This window comes from Cyanistes caeruleus, chromosome 6, assembly GCF_971803275.1.
Source record: "Cyanistes caeruleus chromosome 6, bCyaCae1.hap1.1, whole genome shotgun sequence".
NCBI classification, from domain to species: Eukaryota; Metazoa; Chordata; class Aves; order Passeriformes; family Paridae; genus Cyanistes; species Cyanistes caeruleus.
In genome coordinates this window covers 8732047-8751268 of record NC_141706.1, presented here as the reverse complement: position 1 = coordinate 8751268, position 19222 = coordinate 8732047, and the positions used below count along the sequence as shown (strand labels likewise).

General features: G+C 60.6%; 3 protein-coding genes across 4 annotated transcripts; all 3 read left to right on the top strand.

Moving 5' to 3' along the window:
• The first annotated feature begins 522 nt into the window (after positions 1–522).
• On the top strand, positions 523–6763 carry TMEM132A (transmembrane protein 132A). The gene is made up of 11 exons (XM_086895637.1): positions 523–681; positions 1469–1677; positions 1753–2358; positions 2434–2789; positions 3295–3453; positions 3530–3722; positions 3794–3937; positions 4011–4213; positions 4433–4709; positions 4929–5120; positions 5198–6763. The coding sequence occupies exons 1-11, from the start codon at positions 627–629 to the stop codon at positions 6275–6277; spliced, it is 3474 nt and encodes a 1157-aa protein (XP_086751763.1). The 5' UTR covers positions 523–626; the 3' UTR covers positions 6278–6763.
• A 980-nt stretch (positions 6764–7743) lies between these two features.
• Positions 7744–11984, top strand: CD6 (CD6 molecule). Of its 2 annotated transcripts, none has more exons than XM_023947453.2 (12): positions 7744–7944; positions 9124–9174; positions 9267–9575; positions 9644–9943; positions 10025–10093; positions 10191–10328; positions 10421–10543; positions 10628–10723; positions 10814–10906; positions 10989–11129; positions 11359–11499; positions 11590–11984. In XM_023947453.2, exons 1-12 carry the CDS (start codon positions 7890–7892, stop codon positions 11673–11675), a joined length of 1602 nt encoding a protein of 533 aa, XP_023803221.2. In that variant the 5' UTR covers positions 7744–7889; the 3' UTR covers positions 11676–11984. The 2 variants fall into 2 exon arrangements, with proteins under 2 accessions (XP_023803221.2, XP_023803222.2); XM_023947454.2 differs by having other exon boundaries at positions 7747–7944; positions 11608–11984.
• Positions 11985–14279: 2295 nt separating this feature from the next.
• On the top strand, positions 14280–19013 carry CD5 (CD5 molecule). The gene is made up of 10 exons (XM_023928703.2): positions 14280–14400; positions 14941–14979; positions 15203–15493; positions 15574–15636; positions 15756–16055; positions 17166–17453; positions 17613–17744; positions 18108–18161; positions 18415–18519; positions 18598–19013. Exons 1-10 carry the CDS (start codon positions 14355–14357, stop codon positions 18681–18683), a joined length of 1404 nt encoding a protein of 467 aa, XP_023784471.2. The 5' UTR covers positions 14280–14354; the 3' UTR covers positions 18684–19013.
• Positions 19014–19222: the final 209 nt, after the last annotated feature.

The following is a 19222-nucleotide window of genomic DNA, read 5'->3' as shown; positions in this document are numbered from 1 at the left end:
GCCCTCCCAGTGCATTTGGGGTTGAGAAGGGAGGAGGAGGAGGAGAAGGAGGGTGATTTATCCATGCCAGGATCCCACTACCCTCCAGCTGTTCCTGTTGTGCTTCTTGCTCACTCTGTGCCCCTGGACATGGATGTCCTTGTCCTTCCCATGTCCCCAGTATCCCTAATGGAACAGGGAAAGATGGATGGCAGTTGGGAGAAGAATTCCCAGTCTCCGGCCCTGCTCCGGGGGTCTCTGTGGGGCCTGGGGTGGGGATGGGAATGGGATGAGGAACGGGGATTGGGATGGGGATGAGGAAGAGGATGATTGGAGCAGAGCTGGGGATGGGTTGTGGGATGAGGATGAGAATGGGGAGCAGGGCGGGGAATGGGGAGCAGGATAGGGTGCAGGGCTGGGAATGGGGGGTGGGATGGGATATGGCTCGGGCTGTGGAGCAGGAGCCGGAACACCGGGCACGGCCGGACTTTAGGACCCGGCGGGACGAGGCGGCGCCGGTGCCGGTCCCGCCCCGGCCCCATTGTCTGGGCGCGGGGGCGGAGGGACGGGAGGCACCGGCGGAGCGACGGGAGGTACCGGCGGCACCGGCACCGACGGCACCGGCGGACGGACCGAGCCCCTCGGCCATGGCCCCGGCGCCCCGGCTGGCGCTGCTGGCCGCCGCCCTGCTCTGCGCCCCGGGTAAGTGGGAACGGCATCGGGAATGGCATCAGAAACGGCAGCTGGCACCGGGAATGGCACCGGGCACCGGCATCGACCCCGCTCTGCACCCTTCCCGCCTGCCTGCCGCGATCCGCTCCCCCGTGCTCCCGCAACCTGGGTCGATTCTCCCCTTTCCCCACATTCGGGTCCCTCCGTTCCGCCGGGATCCCGCGAGCCGGGGCGACCTCACTCCCTCCTCCTCCTTCCCCGCGTTCCCCGGGATCCGTGCCCCCTCCACGGCCTGGGATCCCGAGGGGGTCACCCGGGGAACGTGGGATCCGCTGGGATATCGAGGGGGGAATCTCCTCCCAGTCCCCACGGGAAGCCCGAGGGACTCCCCTCCGGATCCCGGGATCTGCCTCGCCTCTCTCCCCACACACCTGATCGCCCAGGTAGGATCAATTCCCGGCTGTAAGGAAGCCCTGCCGGGAATCCAGGTGGGATCTGCTCCCTGTGATGAGGGATCCCTTTGATCAGGACCCTGAGCCTTGATCCCCCCCGAAGGACACGGTTCCAACCCCCTCCCCAGCAGGGAACAGCTGGGACTGGGGGAACCGAGTGGCCCCCTCAGTCTTGATGCAGGGATGGGATAACCCTGGAATGGGGCAACCATGGCAGGGGTGACCTCAGAATGTGGTGGCCCAGGCAAGGGGTCACACTGCATGCTGCCACAAAGGTGGGCACAAAGACCCCACACTTGCCACCCCTGTGTACCCCACTCCCAGATGTGTCCCCCGTGGGATGTGACACATCTTTGTCCTTGCAGTGAGGGGTGACGGGGAGCCCCCGGATCCCGTGTTCCTGCCAGTGGAGCTGGAGGTCCTTGGGGTGCCCGAGTTCTTCCGGCTGCAGAGGGTGGATCAGGACGTGGCCCCCAACTCTTCCCTGCACACCCGCTCTGAGACATTCCTGCTGCTTCGTGCTGGATCCCAGCCCCTGGTCCAGGCCACCTACCCCCCATTCAGCATCCGCCAGGTAAGCGGGACTCCTCTGTCCCCTGGGCCACCCCAGGGTGTCCTAGCTCCCACCACCATCCTGGTGTCCTTACAGGAGGTGCCCCTGGAGAACCCCTCCAGCTCAGCAGCTTGGGCCATCCGCGCCGTGTCCCTGGAGAGCTCTGTGTCCCCTGCTGAGCCCATGGCTCGTGTCCTCTTCCATCTGTATGGGCCCGACTGGATGCCTGGGAAGCAGGATCACACCAGGACTCAGGATCACCCCAAGGACTGGGACCACCCTGGGGTCTGGGATCACCCTGAGGTCCAGGGCCACCCTGGGGGTCAGGGTCACCCCAGGGACCGGGATCATCCCAGGGAGCAGGACCACCTTCGGGACCAGGACCACCCTGGGGTCCAGCATCGCCCTAGGAACTGGGATCACCCTGGAGATCGTGACCACCCCAGGGATCAGGACCACCCTGAGCAGCAGGACCACCATGAAGTCTGGCATCACCCCAAGGACCAGGATCAGCTCAAAGACCGGCACCACCCTGGAACCCGGGACCACCCCAAGGACCAGTACCACCGTCAGCAGCAGGACCACCCTGTGAATTGGGATTCTTCAAGGGATTGGGATCACTCCAGAGCTCAGGATCTCCCCTGTGTCACCCTCCACGCTCACCACCGTGGGCGGGTGGCCCGGGGGACATGTCGCCTGCAGGTCAGTGCCATCCTAGGGACCCTGGGAACCCACAGCTCCCCTCCAGCCTAATCCCAGGCCCCCTCTCCCCTCCAGGCCCCACTGGGCGTGTGTGTGGTGGAGCTGGAGATCCCGCCACGCTGGTTCTCCCTGGGATCTCTCCATTCCCACCGGAGCCGCCGGCGGGATTCCGATCCCTTGGAGCATCCAGAGCGCCCAGCACCAGCTGAGCTGCGCTATAGTGTGGGGGAGTGCGGAGGTCGGGAGCAGGAGGCTCCCAGATTCCTGGGAATGCTGGAGCTGCGGGCAGGAGAGCCGGAGCGGCGGCAGGAGGTGCGGCTGGACGAGAAGGTGCTGCTGCGTGTCCCCAATGTCCCCCTGCGGCCTGGGCAGCGCTTCACGGCCACCATCGCCCTGCGCCACAACTTCACCGCTGACAGCCTGACCCTGAGGTGAGAGCAGGGACAATGGGGACAGTGTGGGATCTGCATGGCACTATGTGAAAGTGTGTGGCAGTGTATGACACACTGTGACAGTTAGTGGCACTGTGTGACAGTCTGTGACATTGTGTGGCATTTTGTGGCAGTATGTGATACTATGTGACACTGTTTGACACCATGTGCACTGAGTGACATTTTGTGACAGTGTGACTGTGACACTGTGTGACACCATCTGATACCAGCTGACAGGATCTGATAATGTGTGACAGTGTGTGACATTTAGTGGCAGTGAGTGACACCATCTGATACCATTCTGACAGTGAGTGACACTGTGTGATTGTGAGTGACACTGTGGGACACAGTCTGACACCACCTGACATTGGGTGACATTGTGTGATTCTGTGGACACTGTGGGCATTGTGTGACACTGCCTGACACCCTTTGTGTGACTGTGAATGACACTGTGTGACACCTTCTGACACCATCTGACACAGTGTGACACTGTGTGTCCCTGCAGGATCAAGGCCAAGAAGGGCCTGCAGGTGGTCTCTGCCCGCCCCACAATTCCCAGCACCTGGAGCGTGCACCTGGAGCATTCCCGCGGTCCCAAGCACTCCACGGCCGTGGTGACATGCCGGCGGCTCGGGGACATCCCTGTCATCCCTGACATCTCCAGGTAGGGAATATCCCAATTCCCCCATCCTGGTGGGAATTTTGCATTGTTCCACCCTGATCCTGGTGCGGTGCCGCAGGGTGTCCGAGCCGGCCGCGTTCCTGCACCTGGATGTGGCGGTGGAAAACGGGACGGGGGGGCTGGCGCCAGCGCGGCCCCTCACCTGGCAGGTGGAGTATCCTGGCCAGGATCCCGAGGCGCAGAAGGACAAACTGGTCTGGGAAATCCAGGTGTCGGAGAGGGATGTTCGTGCCCTCGTCCCGCTGGTGCAGGTGGGTGCCCCCCATCCCATTCCAGCCCTCCATCCCGTGGGAAGCACTCCCTCATCCCACTGCGCTTCCAGGAGCTGGAGATCCTGAACACAGCACCGCTGACCGGGATCCCCCGCGTTATCCCGGTGAAACTGGTGACTGTGGAAGCAGGGGGTGGAGTGTCCGAGCTCACGGATCCTGTAGGATGTGAATCCGCTGACAAGCAGGTCCTGCAGGTGAGTCCTGCTATCCCCTTGTTATCCTGCCTCACCCTGGGAGATTCCCATGGAATTCTATGTGTCCTCGCAGGTGTCGGATTCCTGCGACCTGGTTTTTGTGGGGGGCAAGGAGAGCCGAGGGGCACGGGGGGCCCGCGTGGATTTCTGGGTGCGCCGGCTGCGGGCAGAGCTGAGCTTCTCCGTCTGGGCTCCGCTGCTCCCGCTCCGTGTCCAGCTGGGAGATCCCATCCTGGAGCAGCTCCGTGGCTGGAGACTTCCTGGGGGGCCTGACAGGTGAGGCCTACAGAATGGGATGGTGGGAAAAGGGGGAGATGGGAATGGGGCTGAGACCTGACACGTGGGGATGCATCAGTGAGCCCCCAACACACTCCCGTGTCCCGGGATTCTCATCACCCTGTCATGGAATCCCTGTCACCCTGTCCTACAATCCCTGTTCCCCTGCCCCTGGTAACCCCATCCTGGGACTCTTGTCATCTTGTCCCCTGTCCCCAGTGCCGTGGTGGAGTCCGATGACGCCGCAGAGGAGCCGGAGCGGCGGGCGCGGGGCTGCCGGCCGCAGTTCCAGCGCACGGGGCTCCGTGTCCTGGCGCACTTTGTGGCCCACCCCCTGGATGGTGGCCGGCACCTGTCCTACCTGCCTGGCCCTGAGTGGCTCCTGGATGTCACCCACCTGGTGGCTGCCCGGACCCGTGTGCAGGACCCCCGTGTGGCATCACTGGAAGCAGGGGCCGTGGTGGTGGGCCGGGAGCCTGGAGTCACCTCTGTGGAGGTAAACAGGGGTTGTCCGTGGGGAATTTGGGGGATCCTGGGGAGATTTGGGGGTGTGGGAAGCTTGCAGGGATGGAGCTTTGGGGCTGGAAATTATCCCAGTGGATGCTGGCCAGGATACAGGGTGGGAGGGAACTGAGGGGTTGGAGGGGCTGGTAGAGGATGGGAAGAGGAAACAGAGGCTGTGAGGAATGTTGGGGGACTCACAAGCTGCTTCCAGGTGCGCTCCCCGCTCTCTGACTCCATCCTGGGAGAGCAGACGCTGGTGGTTTCTGAGGAGAAGGTGGCGGTGACAGAGCTCCACGCTCAGGTGGTGGCTGGGCTCTCCTTATCCCTGCGGACACAGACGGATCATCCTGGTGTGGTCACGGCCACTGCCCAGGGGACACCCACACTACGGGCCCTCAAGCAGGTGAGGTGGGTGGGAGGGTCACCCCAGTCTCCCCAGTGTCCCCCAGACCTCTGCCATCCCTCTTGTCATCCCACCAGGAAGCGACACTGTCCATCTGGTTGTCCTTCTCCGACCGCACGCTGGCCCCGCTGGAGCTCTACGGGTGGCACGATGTGGCCTTGACCGTGACGTCCCTCGACCGCTCTGTTGCCACCATCACGGGGTCCCCTGGGGTCCCCACTGCCCACCCATGGGTGGTGGCCGAGGGGCCAGGCCGGGGGGACCTACTCCAGCTCAGTCTGCACCCCCCGGATCCATGCCGGCGTGGCCGGCACCGCGCGGCCGCCCTGGCCACTGGCACAGCCTGGCTCGAGGTGGGGGTCCCCTCTCCCGGGACCCCCCGGCCCTTCCCGCGGGCTGAGGGCGCCATGTCCGGGGAAGCGGTGACCGTGGGACGGAGGGACCCCGCGGGCGTGGGGCCAGCAGCCACCAAGCTCCAGGGGTCTTCTTCGGAGGAGGATGAGGAGGAAGGCTACGGACACAACCGTGCCGGCATGGAAGAGGAGGAGGAAGAGGAGGAGGAGATGGTGAAGGCTCCGGAGCGGGTGACTGACCTGGAAATTGGGATGTACGTGCTCCTGGGAGTCTTCTGCCTCGCCATCTTCATTTTCCTCGTCAACTGCATCTTCTTCGTGCTCCGGTACCAGCAGAAGGAGCTGCCCGAGCCAGGCGGGGCCCCCTCAGCGCCACAACCCCACAACTGGGTCTGGCTGGGCACCGACCAGGAAGAGCTGAGCCGGCAGCTGGACCGGCAGCAGCTGGATCGGCCACAGCTGGATCGCCGGCAGCCGGATCCCCCGGCATCCCCGGGCCCCGCCTGTGGCTGCGGGGGCCCCCCGGGCTCCGGTGAGGGCGGGGCTCCCCCCGGCTCCCCGGGCCCGGGAACGCCGCAGCCCCGCAAGGAGGGATCGGCTCCAGGGGGCGGCCGCAGGAAGCGGGTGGAGTTTGTCACCTTCGCCCCCCCGCGCGTCCCCGAGGAGCCCCCCCCGGCCGCCTCCCACGTCCAGTCCATCCTGGTGGCCAGCGAGGACGACATCCGCTGGGTGTGCGAGGACATGGGGCTGCGGGATCCCGAGGAGCTCCGGAGCTACATGGAGAGGATCCGCGGCAGCTCCTGACCCCGAGGGGGCGACTCCCGGACCCCTCAATTCCCGGGCAAGCCAGTAAGGGCCCGACCTCCTCCCCATGCCGTGCTGGGGGGACACCGACCCCCCCCCCCTTCCAGCGGGATGTGCCGGGGACCACTGGTGGCCTCCTGGGACCACCCCGAGGTGCCCACAGAGGGTGAGGGGGGAGTCTCCCAGCCCTGTCTTTGCGAGGGCTGGATCCCGGCGCCACCGGGGAGGAATTTGGGATGCTCTTACTGCTTTGGGTCTCATTGCGACATGGTGTTCATAGTGGTGATGATGATGGTGGTGATGATTCCTGTGGTCTGATCCCGGGGAGGATCCTGTATCCCCCCACCTTCACCCCGGCCACGCATCCGTTTTGTACACATTTTCTATCGGGAATGCCCGGGAAGGGGCTGCCAGGGGCTGGTATTTATGGAAAATTTTTAATTCTGACGTTGTTACAAAAATAAAGTATTTAAAAAAAAAAAAAAATTGGGATTCACCTCTGTGTTATCTCCTCTGATCCCAACACAGGGTCTCACCCTGCCCCCATGGCAGTGCCAGGCTCCTGGGAATGCACACATGCCCTTGACCTTGGCTCCACGTGGGAGCTGGTCACGGGATTGGATCCAGGGCTGGGCCTGGCCCTGGCCCAGCTGGGGTCACCTTGGGATAAGGGATCTCCTTCCTCCCTCTTCTGCCATCCTCCTCCTCCACCTTTCCAATCGAAACACCAGCCTGGTACTGCATGTCCTCCCCATGGTCGAGCCCCAACATTCCCAAATGTCCCCTCAGCACCTCCCTTTATTTAGGAGTGGCATGGGGATTCCCACTCTTCCAGCTTCCCCGTAAGTCCCAGCAATCCCAGGACACCCTGGGTAATAGCAGGAGATTCCCCCACCCCATCACCCTGCTCCCAGCTTCCCCAGACTTCCCAAAACCCTGCTGAGATGGGGTGACTGGAGTCCTGGCCCCCCCATCCCAGTATCCTGGGTCCCCAGGTGTTCAGCTGGATCCCAGCCCTCACCCATGCTGGGGATCAACATCTCCTGCGATGCCCCACCTCCTACACAGGGAAATTCCAGCCTTACCCCTCACCAAATATTCCTGGAGGGTGCTGGGGTGATCTTGATCTCTTGGGTGAGCTAGAAGATGCTCAGGATGTGGAGCTGCAGGTAACATTGACTCCAAAATCCAGGGTGAAGAGGGGAACTCCTGGTTCTTCATCACCCCACAGATGTCCCACAGCTCAGGACACCCCGAGTCCCCCGCATGCCACCACCCCAAATCCACGACCTGGAGGAACAAATGAGCTGCAGTTCATGGTGGCTTCACCACATCTGTGTTCCCTGGGCTGGAAGCACCAGATCCACCAGGCTCCCTTGCCCTGGAGGGTCTCCGGGGTCCCCAAAACCCCATTTCCTCCCTGCCGGGGCAGGATGGAGCCACCCCATCACCCTCCTCCACCCTGCAGCACTGAGTCGGCTTCCTGCCCTCTGCCACACTCCCAGAGCTGCCAGAGCACGGGGACACGGCCAAGCCATGTCCCCAGGCTGCTGAGAGAGGGACCCCTCGAATCCCAGATCCCTGAATTCCATGGGGCTGCCCCCCTGATGGGATGGGGGGGCTCTGCCTGCTCTTGGTGGCTCTTTCTGCGGTGGCATCTGCACAAGGTACGTCACTGTCCCCATCCTGGCCCTTGCTGTCCCTCTCTTGGGATCTTGGGGTGGTGGAGCCACAGATCTGGGGGTTTGGGACCTGCCACCTCCCTGGGATGGGGAGCACTGGGGGTCCTGGGGGTCCCCAACAGGGGTGTCAGTGGTGGAGGACGCTGCCCCTCAACCCACCCAGACGGAGGGAAAGGGATCCCCTAAAAGGCAATCCTAAGGCTTGCAGATTCTCCTGTGGGTTAAGGCCCCCTTGGATCTCCCCAAAAGCACCCTGGCAACCGCTGAAAGAGGGCCCTAAGCCCCTAAAGGTGCTCTCAGAGCCATCCCACCTACAATCCCTTTGGGAATGGGGCTACACTCAGGGCCTGAAGCCAGTCCTGTCTCTTACGTACTCTGGGATGGTTTTGGGATGTGATGCCACCTGCCCTCCCCACCTTGGCAGGATTTGGGATGGTTTGGCTGCCAAAATGTCTGCCAGGAGCTGCTTGGAGGCCTCCAATCGATCAGGAAACCCTCCGTTTATGATGATCAGGGCCCCATCACCCCATTTCCGCCCTTCTCACACCTCTGTCCCCACCTGGAGCAGCTCATTCCCATATTCTCCCCTCATCTGTGGCCTTTTCCTTGAACATTTGAACTCCAATCCACACACCACCAGCTCTGCTGTCTCTTCCCAGGAATCCCACCCTGGATGCCTCACTTCTGGGGCTTAATCCTTCCCCCTGGAGGAGCCAAATGGGGCATTTTTAGGGATAACAGGAACATCTACTCACCTGTGGCTCTGGAATGGGTCTAGGCAGGGGGGTCCAGGCAGGTCAAGTCCCTTTATGTCCACAGGGATGAACCAGAAGGCAGGAACAACACGGATGCAGGATGGCATCCCAAATTTCAGCCCTTCCATCTCTGAGTTGTGTCCCAGTATTCCCAGATTTAATGCCAAATTCTCCCAGCAGATCCCACACCAGGACTGAGCCCTGAGAAACATCCTGGGGCACACAGGGATTGATTTTTGGGATGCAACAGCTTCATGACCACTTTGGCAGAACCCCACTTTGCCAGAATTCCCACTGTGCCACTCACAGTTGGGAGAAACTTCTTGGCCACCTTTTGGCAGGTTTGGGATGCACCCCTCCAAATCCTGGGGGGCTCAGCCCCTCATCTCTCTGCCCTTTCTCCCCATAGAAACAACAGGACCTCCCAACACTCCGACTGGGAACACCTCAGTGACACCGGGTGAGTGGAGGGGAGGGTGAGGGACATCCTTACATCCACTTTTTGGGATTCTGGGGACAAAGCCAGGTCACCCTTCCCGGTGCATCTCCCAGGTCCCAGAGCTCTCCGGCTGGCGGGCGGCCGGAGCCGCTGCGAGGGCCGGGTGGAGCTGGAGCAGGAGGGGACATGGGGGACAGTGTGTGACGATGGCTGGGACATTCTCGATGCCGACGTCGTGTGCCGCCAACTCCACTGTGGCCACGCCGTGAGAGCCCCCGGCAACGCCTCCTTCGGCCGTGGACACGGCCCCATCCTCCGGGATGAGGTGGGATGCAAGGGACACGAGCGGGACCTCTGGGAATGTCCGGCTGCTCTGGAGCACGACTGCAGCCACAAGGAGGACGCCGGCGTGGTTTGCTCAGGTGGGTTTGGAATATTCCGGAGCCGGGGATGTTGATGGCGCATCCTCATCTCTGGGCTTTTCCTGCAGAACACCAGGAGTGGCGGCTCTCCGGAGGCCGGGATGGATGTGCCGGCAGGGTGGAGGTGTTTTTCCGTGGCACTTGGAGCACGGTGTGTAACAGCACCTGGTACGAGACGGAGGCCACGGTGCTGTGCCGGACGCTGGGATGTGGGGATGTGCTCCAGCGGCCCTCCTTCCAACACACGCTTCCCGGGAAGATGGTGTACTTGTGTGGGAGCCTGCAGCCCTCGCTGGCACAGTGCCGCTGGACCTTCAATAAATCCGCTCCGTGTTACCAATCCTGGGCTGCCGGGGTCATCTGCAACGGTACCGGCTCCTTCCCGACGGGATCTGAGGCATGGTCCTGCCCTCTCCTAAGCATCCAATTTCTGTTCCCACCCTTTCCAGGCTCCCAGGGTTTGGAGACGTCAACGCCCATGGCTGAGGTGACGCCCAGGAATGTCACTGTCCTGCACGGTGAGTGTCCGAGCCCTCGGCCATTCCCTGGCATCAGGGTAAAATTCCCAGGGGGGAAGATTTACGTGGGATGAGCTGTGTCCGTTCTCTGTCCCAGCCGAGGAGGGGACCCCGACCTTGGGGACACCACCACCGGACAGTCCCCTTTTTATCCTGTGCCTGGTGCTGGCAGCGCTGCTCCTGCTCTCCGTGCTGGCCTTTCCCGCCACCCTGCTGAGGCTGAGGAAGAAGAGTGGTAAGGAATTCTGGATCTGGACACAGAACTGGGACACGATCCCCACTTTTTCAGCTCAGCTCAGCCATGAGTGCATCCCCTTGTGTCCACAGCCACATCCTCCTTGGGAATACCCACGCCAGTCCTGGTGACCCACAGCTACCAGAACCCCAGTGTACCCTCTGGAATCCCCAACGACTACAGGAAAACCCCCACCAACCTTCCCAAAGAATCAGGTAGGTCTGACAGGTCCCCCCAGGGGCTGTGGGGCCAGAGGTGCCAGCTGGTGACAGATGCCACATCCCCTTGTCACCCCCCAGACCATCTGGTCACAGCCATTTCCAAGGATTCTGATTCTGACTCGGAATATTATGAGTTCAGCAGCAAGCCTCCTGTCGCCCTGTCCACCTTCTACAGTGAGCATCCCACTTCCTCTGGGATCCCTGACACCCTGTCCCGGGATCCTTGTCACCCAGGATGCTCCCACCCCTCTCCGCTTCCCACAGACTCCCTGCGCCAGCATCCCAGGGAGGATCTTCTCCCTCTGAGACCCAGCCAGGACAGGGTGGAGCCATTCCCTGGAGATGGTATGACACAAGGTGGGTCTATCCCATGGATGGAAGGGTGGCCACCCCCTCTCCCAATATCCTTGTTCCTACATTTGATGTCCTTTTCCCACAGAGCCGGCCAGGCCAGGGCCCCCATTCCGCAGTTCTTCCAGCTCATCCTCATCCACAGGGCCCAATTGGAATGGCAGCATTCCCACCCCTGCCCGTGGCCCCCAGTGGCACCAGGCAGCCACTGGCCATGGCTACAGCACAGGTGGGAAGCGTGGGAGCAGGGATGGGGAGACCCCAAGGATGGGAGAAAGGGATGCAGAGACCACAGGGATGGGGAGGGAATGAGGGTTCAGGGACCCCAAGGAGAGGAGCAGGGACAGAGCGATGCCAAGGGTGGGAACAGGGATGGGTTCAACCTCAACGAGGAGATGGCACCTCGTGGAGTGGGAGCAGGGACAGAAAGTGCCAGTCAGTGACCCTGTTCCTCCCAGCTCCCCCGGCAGCAGCCTCCCCAGTGCCCTCCCAGCCCTGGGTACCTGCAGATCCTGACGGCAGCTCCAGCACCTCCTCGGGGGAGTGGTACGAGAACGTGCAAGAGACAGAACCCCCTGGAGACCCCTCCTCACATCCTGGTGAGGATTCTGTGCTGGAGGTGGGGGACACAGGGAGTTCTGGGAATTCCCAAATCCTCCTGGCGGGCTCTGTTATTGCAGGCTGGTCAGATCCATCCTATCCCTCAGGGGAACACGTGCAGGATCCCGACTTTTCCGAAGGCAGTGACTACGACGACATCCACACATCCTACTGAGCCTGTTCCACTGCTCCAGAGGCCAAATCTCCTGGAATTCTCTGGCTACCTCCTCCAGAATTCTCCAGCCACTTCCTCTGTGCTGCCATTAAAAGCTTTTCCCACCGTATCCCTGGTCCATAGGGGTGTCACCAGCCCTGCAGTGAGGCTGGGTCACCGAGTGCTCCCACTTGTCTACTGAGTGAAAAAAGATGGCCAAAATCCCACTCCCAGCCCACAGGAGCAGGGAAGGGGGCAGCAGAGCCCTGATCCAGCTCCATTGAACCAGGGGTGGAATTTAACTGCAGTAAAGGAGAACATGGAAAACTCATGTGTCCCCCCAGATCTTCCCTACACCCTTCTGGGACAGTCCCCATCCCAGGAATGTGCTGTCCATAAATCCTGTCCAGGAAGGCTCCAGGAATGCTGGAAGAGAAGCCACTGAGGTGCCACCCCAAACCCACAGGATGGTGCCCTATGGGGGTGGGATACAGCCCCCAAACCCTCCAGCATCTCCCAATCCATCCATATCCTAGCAGCTTGCTGGAGCCAAGCACCATCCCAGCTTTGGGATGTGGAGGTGTTCCCAGCTGGGAGAGGGCACAGCACCCACCCATCACTCCGGGATTGGGACCTCTCTGCCCCTCCCTCACCCCACTTCCCACCACCCATCCCAAGCCAGCTGCTCCCGCCCTGACCCCACCGTCAGATTTCTGTCTCTCCGGGGAGGAGGTCGGGGTTCAGCCACACCCCAAGTGGAAAATGTGGCCTCCACATCCTCCAGCTGTTTGCTGAACGAGAGGCCCCGCACAAAGGAGCCGCAACAACGGAGGAAATCCCAAAATAGCAGCAAAACCCCAACAAAGGGCACGGGGCGAGGCAGGGGCTGAGAACGGAGCTGGCACTGGGGGTGCCCCAGCCCCACTCCTGCCTCTGGGTGCCAGGGGGGTTGGGAGGGAGGTGATGATGTTGGAATCACTGGGATCACGGCATGGACAGGCCTGGAGGATCGATGAATTGGGGGGGGGGGGGGGGGGGTCCTGATGCCCTGGGGAGTCCCAAAATCTAAGGGGTATCAACGTCCTGGGTGGGATCCCAATGTGCAGAGGGGTAGCAGTGTCCTGAGGGTGCTGATTCCTGGGAGGGCACCAGTTCCCTAGGGATAACAAAGCCCTGGAAGGTACCAAAGCCCTGGGGGGGGCACCAATTCCCTGGGAATACCAAAGCCCTGCACGGCACCAGTTCCCTGGAGATATCAATAGCCTGGGGGCACCAGCTCCTTGGGGATACCAGTGCCCTTGGAGCGTGACAGTCCAGCCTATGGCCACCTAGGCAAGGTGTCACCTCCATCCCCACACAGCCACATCAGTGCCAACCGTTCCTCCAAGCTGCTCCCGCCCAGAAAATCCCCCTTTTCCTCATCATTATGATCCCAGCAGCGTGCAGACAGCCGACAAGCCCCTTCCTGCTCGCTCCAAAGGCAGCTCCTGCTTTTTAAAAGGCTCCTCACGGCAGGCAGCGTTGTCAGCACTTCCCAGCGCCCCCCAAACTCCCCCCGGGAAGGGATTCCAATCATCCCGAGCTGCCGTGGCACGCTCAGGATGCTGAGCTGACTCGCAGCGCCCCAGGCAAGGCGGATGCTCAATGCGAACCCAAATCCTATCCCTGGGATCTCATGGCCTGCAGAGCCAGTGACGGCTCTGAGGGAAGGGCTGAACCCCAGGCACCCCATTTCCATGGGGGTCACACACCCCTGGATGACAGGATCTCTCCTCGAGGCACGGTGTCCTGGCTTGTTTGAGGTGAATCCTGAATTTTAGGTTGATTTTGTGGCTTGTAGATGGTCCACTGAGTCCTATGGGAGCAGGCCTGGGAATTGCACCCCTTTTCCAGGGAATTTTCAAAGCCAAAGTGGGTGGGGGGCAGCTCCAGGACCCTCTGTGGGGTATTCCAACAGGGTCTGCTCCCATCAGGAGCAGCAGAATCCCTGGGATAACTGACATTGGAACAAGTGATGGGAGCACCCAGATGCTGAGATCCTACTCCAGGGATGGGGACTGCAGCATCCTCGGATGGTGGAGCAGGATGGGATGGGAAGCTCTATCCATCTCTCCTTCCACCAGGAATACCATGGAGTCAATGGAAAACAACTGCCTCATTAGCATGCCTGACCTGGATTCAGAGCAATTAATTAGGGCACAATCAATTAACGCCCCTGCCCTGCCTGGGTCCAGCACCGCTGGCACCCCACGTGCCCTTGCAGGGGTGTAGGGTGTCCCTGGAACGCTAGAACCTGGGATGTGCCTGGATAAAACCTTTCCCCCATCCTGTTCCTGGGGGTAATCACAGGGTTTTAGGAGATGCCATCAACTCCTCTGCAACCCTGGGGGGCTCAGGAACCCCCAAATCTCCCTCAGCACTGGATATGTTCACTACCTCCCTTTCCCAGAGCTGTGGATATCCTGGGATTTGGCAGGGGATGAACCCCACAAGTTTCTCACCCCTTTCCTCTCATGCTCTGCAAGACCTGGGGAGGCAACGGAGTCTTCAAACGGGCCCAAAGGTGACGTCAAAAAACCACAGAGGGAGGAAAAACAGCCGGTTCCTGTCCGGGCCCCCTCCCTCGCCTGCTCCGGGCTGGGCAGCGGAGGCGGCGGAGCCTCCGGAGCCTCCCGTGCCCCCATCCCACCAACGGAGCCCATGGCAACCCGGCTGCCCATCCTGTGCCTCCTGCTGGGAATGTGGGGTGAGTACTGGGCACCCTGACCTCGCTGCACTGCTCAAATCTCGTGGCAGAATTCCCCCCTGGTTTTCCCGCTCCATGCGGGATCGGCACCTTGAGTGAGCCACAATTTGTGGTTTGGGGTGGGAAGCACCCTGGTGACCCCCCAAACGCCCACCCACCTCCCGCTGGGGGTCCCCAGGGTCCCAAGGTTGAGCCAGTGGTGCTGAGGGCAGCCAGGTGTTCCCTCATCCTCATTCCCTGCCAGCTCCCGCCCTTGCCTCGGTCCACATGGCTCCATTCCCGAACCTTCCACCCAGGAGCAGGGCTCATCAGAGGTAATTTGCAGGGCCCTTGTCTTTTCTCAGCTGTAAAGATGCCCCCAGCAGATGGATGGGGAGGCAGCAAATCACCTTTCTCCCCCGAAAAACCCAGTTTTCCCACAAAATCCATCTTTTCCCCAAAATAACCATCAACGGGCCGAGCAGCGGAGACGCTGTCCCAAACTCGGGGTCCCCAGGGTGGGATGTGGTGTTGACGCCCCATTTCCGCTCTTTCTCACAGCCATCCCTGACCATGGAGGAGCCACCTGGATTCCTGGAGGTGAGAATTTGGGGAGCAGCCCTCTGGGAATGCCGCCACAGCTCCATGAGCATGGTGGGTGCTGGAGTTGTGTCATCCGGAAGGGGCATCGTGGGGTCCCAGCTCAGGCCCCCGCATTCCTCTTGCTGCTTCCCAAGACCCCACCAAAGGTTTTTCCATTGTTCCCATGGTGAAAACCCGTGGGAAGGGAAGGAAAGCCCCTAATGATTGTGTTTTTCCACAGAATCCATCCTGAGACTCACCAGAGGCGGCTGCCGCTGCACTGGGATACTGGAAGTGAACTGGGAAAACCAATGGAGACAAATTTGCTGGGAGAGCGTGAGCATGGATGACCTGGATTGGATCTGCCAGCGGCTAAAGTGTGGCCCCCTGACCTCTGAGCCCTTGGAGCTCAGCATTCCTGGTGGGAAAGGGCCACACAGTCAGGCCACAAGGTGCAGGGGGCCACCGAACCCACCAGGATGCAACTGGGAGCTGGAAAACTGTACGGAACACGTCATTGTCGCCTGCAGAGGTGAGCCTGGACCTCCAGCCGGGACACCTCAATCCCTAGGGATCATCCATGCCCACGTGGCCCCTCTCTTCTCATTCCAGAGCCAGTGAAAACTACTCCGAAGCCCCCACCGGCACCCCCCGCCACCACCCCAGGGCCCGTGGGTAAGCACCTCCTCCCGAGGAACTCGTAGTCTCAAATCTGGGAACTTCCCGCTAAATAATGGGGAAAAGTGCCATCCCAGTAGATAACACTTCCTCTTCCATCACCAATCCCTCTCCAGGACCCCCCAGGCTGCGGCTGGTGGACGGGAATTTCAGCTGTTCTGGCTTCCTGGAGCTGCACAAGCAGGGGCTGTGGGGGGCTGTAGCGAGCATCCCGCACAACCGGTCACATCTGGTCACCCTCATCTGCCGGGAATTGCGCTGTGGCGCTGCTGGGAACAGCCACGGCGAGCCGGATCCAGGGATCCACCTGCCGGTGCGGTGGGAGGCGGTGGATTCCTGTGGGAGCCGTTCCCTGCTGGACTGCTTCAACAGGACCAGCTCCCGGGGGAAAACACCCGCCTTCATCACCTGCTCAGGTGAGAGTGGTCCTGGAGCATCCATGATTTGGTGGGATACCCCAGGGGGATTTTGGGGCCGGAGCAGGGGACCAGCTCCATCCCCATGGGCCCCATCCACCCACTCCTGCTCTTCCTCTCTGGGGTGCGAAGGCAAAACAGGAAATCTCAGTTCCCGGCAGTGCCGAGTGTGGCACTTGCAAGAAGGATGCTCTTCTCCGGGGAGGGAGAGCAGCCATGGCAGCGTCCCAGATTCCAGATGGGAGTGGGGAACACTGGCAAGGGCCAGGCTGTGGGCATCCTTCCTGCTGTGGGAAGCTCCCTGAGCAACTTCCATGCCTCAGGCATTTGCCTGAGCATCTTCCATGCCTTGGGCATCTCCCTGATCCAGTCATCTCTCTGCATCTGGTATCTCCCTGGATACCCTTCCTGCCAGAGGCATATCCCTGCTTTTCCATGACCCTCTTCCCTGCTACAGGCATCTTTCCCTTGCCATGAGCATCTCCCAAGCACAGGCATCTCACTGTCCTTGTCCATGACTGTTTCCCTGGAAATCAGCTCGGTGCCATTTCCGTGGCACAGAGAGCCAGACCACGAAGCTCAGAGCAGGCTCCATGTGGGTCCTGCCATCTGCCCAGCTTGGAATCCCACGGGATTTGGGGGTTTAATCGGCTGTGACAGCTGGCAGAGCCGGCTTCCATGCTGCATTTCCCATGGGAAGAGTTCAAAGCTCCTCCATGCCTGGCTCTGGCTTGGCTCAGTCCCTGTGGCACGAGGGGAGATGCTGGGAGCATCCCTGTGCCAGGAGCCGGTGCTGGGAGGAGGAGGAGCATGTGCCAGCGGTATCCCTGTGGATGTCATCCCTGTCTGCCTGTGGGTCCGACTCCTCTCTCCCAGTGGATCTGGCTCTTCTCCCACAGAAGATCTGACCCTTCTCCATGGATCTGACTCTTTTCTCCTTCTGGCTCTGACACCTCTCCATGGATCTGACCCTTGTCTTCCCACGGGTCTGATCCCCCTCTACCCATGGATCTGTTCCCTCTCCTTGTGGATTTCACCCCTCCCCAGGGGTCTGACCCCTCCCTGTGGATCCAGCCCCTCTCCCTATGGATTTGCTCCTTTTTCCCGCAGATTCCCAGCCGCGGGCCCTGCGGAGGCTGGCGGCCGGCCCCACTCCGTGCCAAGGGGACATCCAGGTGTTCCATGCGGGCCAGTGGTGGGATCTGTGTGACTCTGGAGCAGCGCAGCGAGACGAGCGCGGCCGGCAGATCTGCCGAGAGCTGGGCTGTGGGAATCTCACTTCCAGCATGGAAATCCGGGAGCTTCCCTCGATGGGAGTCACATGTGGGGTCGGTCCCCTGCACCTCTGCCAGCCCAAGTTTGGGAATACCCGGAGCTGCTCCCGAACCAGAGTCACGTGTAAGCCATGTGGAGCACTGGGGGCTGGAATTCCCACACCTATGGAATGGGCAGGGATGGGGGGACCAAATCCACGTGGGATTTGGGCTCCCTGTGGGTAATGAATCCCGGCACCAACCTCCAGCTGTGCACACCTGATGACATCCATGCTCTTCCCAGGCCAGGACTCAAAGCCACTTCCCACTGGAACATCCACTGGAACCGTCGTGAGCATCTGCCTGGCCCTGCTGCTTTTCCTCATCCTTTTCCTGATCTGTGGCCCTCCTGCCTATCGGAAGCTGATGAAGAGAAGTAGGGCACAACCTGGGGATCCCTATCCTTCTTTTCTTTCTTCTCCCTCTCCCCCATCCCCACATGCTGGCTCAGGGCTGGCAGCTCCATGGATGCTTCCCTGGACTCCTTGCGGGGGGGATTTGGCTGCTCAGCCTGACAGATCCCCCATCCCATTGTCCCCAAGCCTGTCCCACATGGAGTGTGGGAGCGGGAAGAGGGATTAAGCTCCAAGCAGACACAAAAGAGCAGGTGGAGGATCCTGGGGGAGGATTATTGGGAAGGGGGGGATTATTTGGGATGACATATGGGGCTGGCAGGGGGGAAGCAGCCAGAGGAAGGATCAGGAAGATCCTTGGAGACACAATTCCCTCTCTCTTTCAGTCTCAAAGAAGAAGCAGCGCCAATGGATCGGCCCCACAGGACTCAACCAGACGGGTGAGGAGCAGCTCCCTGGGAGCTGGGAATGGGATTTGGAACTCCTGGAGATTGATTTGGGGTCTGGGTGGGCTGTTCCCCCCTGGATCCTGCTGCAAGCACCCTGGATCTCACTTCCTTTACGGATATAACTCATCCAGGAGATGCACGCCTGGAGCAGGAACTGATTTTATTCAGCCCCTTCCCAGGATGGTTTTGTTCCCTCCAAACTGCTGTTCCAACCCCAAAATCCCAATCCCACTGTCTTTTCCAGTGTCTTTCCACCGCTCCAGCACCGCACCTAGGCTTCGGGGACAGGGAGGGGACAACGACTACGCTCAGCCCCCCCAGAAGAGCTCCCAGCTCTCTGCTTACCCAGGTAAGTGCTGGAAGCGGCCCCTTCCTGTTCCTTTTCCATGGATGTGCCTCCAGTGAGGTGTATCCATGCTCTCCACAGCTCTGGAAGCAGCGTGCCAGCGCTCCAACCCTCCGGATAACTCCTCGGACAGTGACTACGACCTGCACTCCGCCCGCAGGGTGTGAGTTCCTTCCTCCCAAAGGAGCTGATCCCACCTCCCACCTCAGCTTTGGGGGCATCCCGGCATTCCAGGGCCCTTCCAGGAGCACTTCCCAGCCTCCTCAAGGAAGAAAAGGAAGCTTTTGGGGATTTCTTAAAGCTATTTACAGGAATCTAAGAGGTAGGGGGGGTACAAGGAGCCCTTTGGATTAGTGGGATCACCAGCTTCTCCAAACCAGGATAAAGAGCTGGGATGATTGATAAAGGATAGAGGTGTAAGGGTGGGAATACTGGGAAGAAGTTTGAGATATTTAATAACCAACAACTGTAATAAAATGGGGGTTTTGTACTAATTACATCTTGTTCTTTTCCTTCTGTTATCCCAGTGTGATTCCAAACTCCCTGCCAGGAGGGAGTGGGACAGGGAAACATGTTTTTCCCTGGTTTTTATCCTAGGGATAAACCCATGAAGTGCAGGAATTGAAGCAAGCTTGAAGATGGTCCTGGGAGGGAGTGAAAGATATCAGTGATGGGATCCAAAGGAAGTTGGATGCCAGGAAGGGAT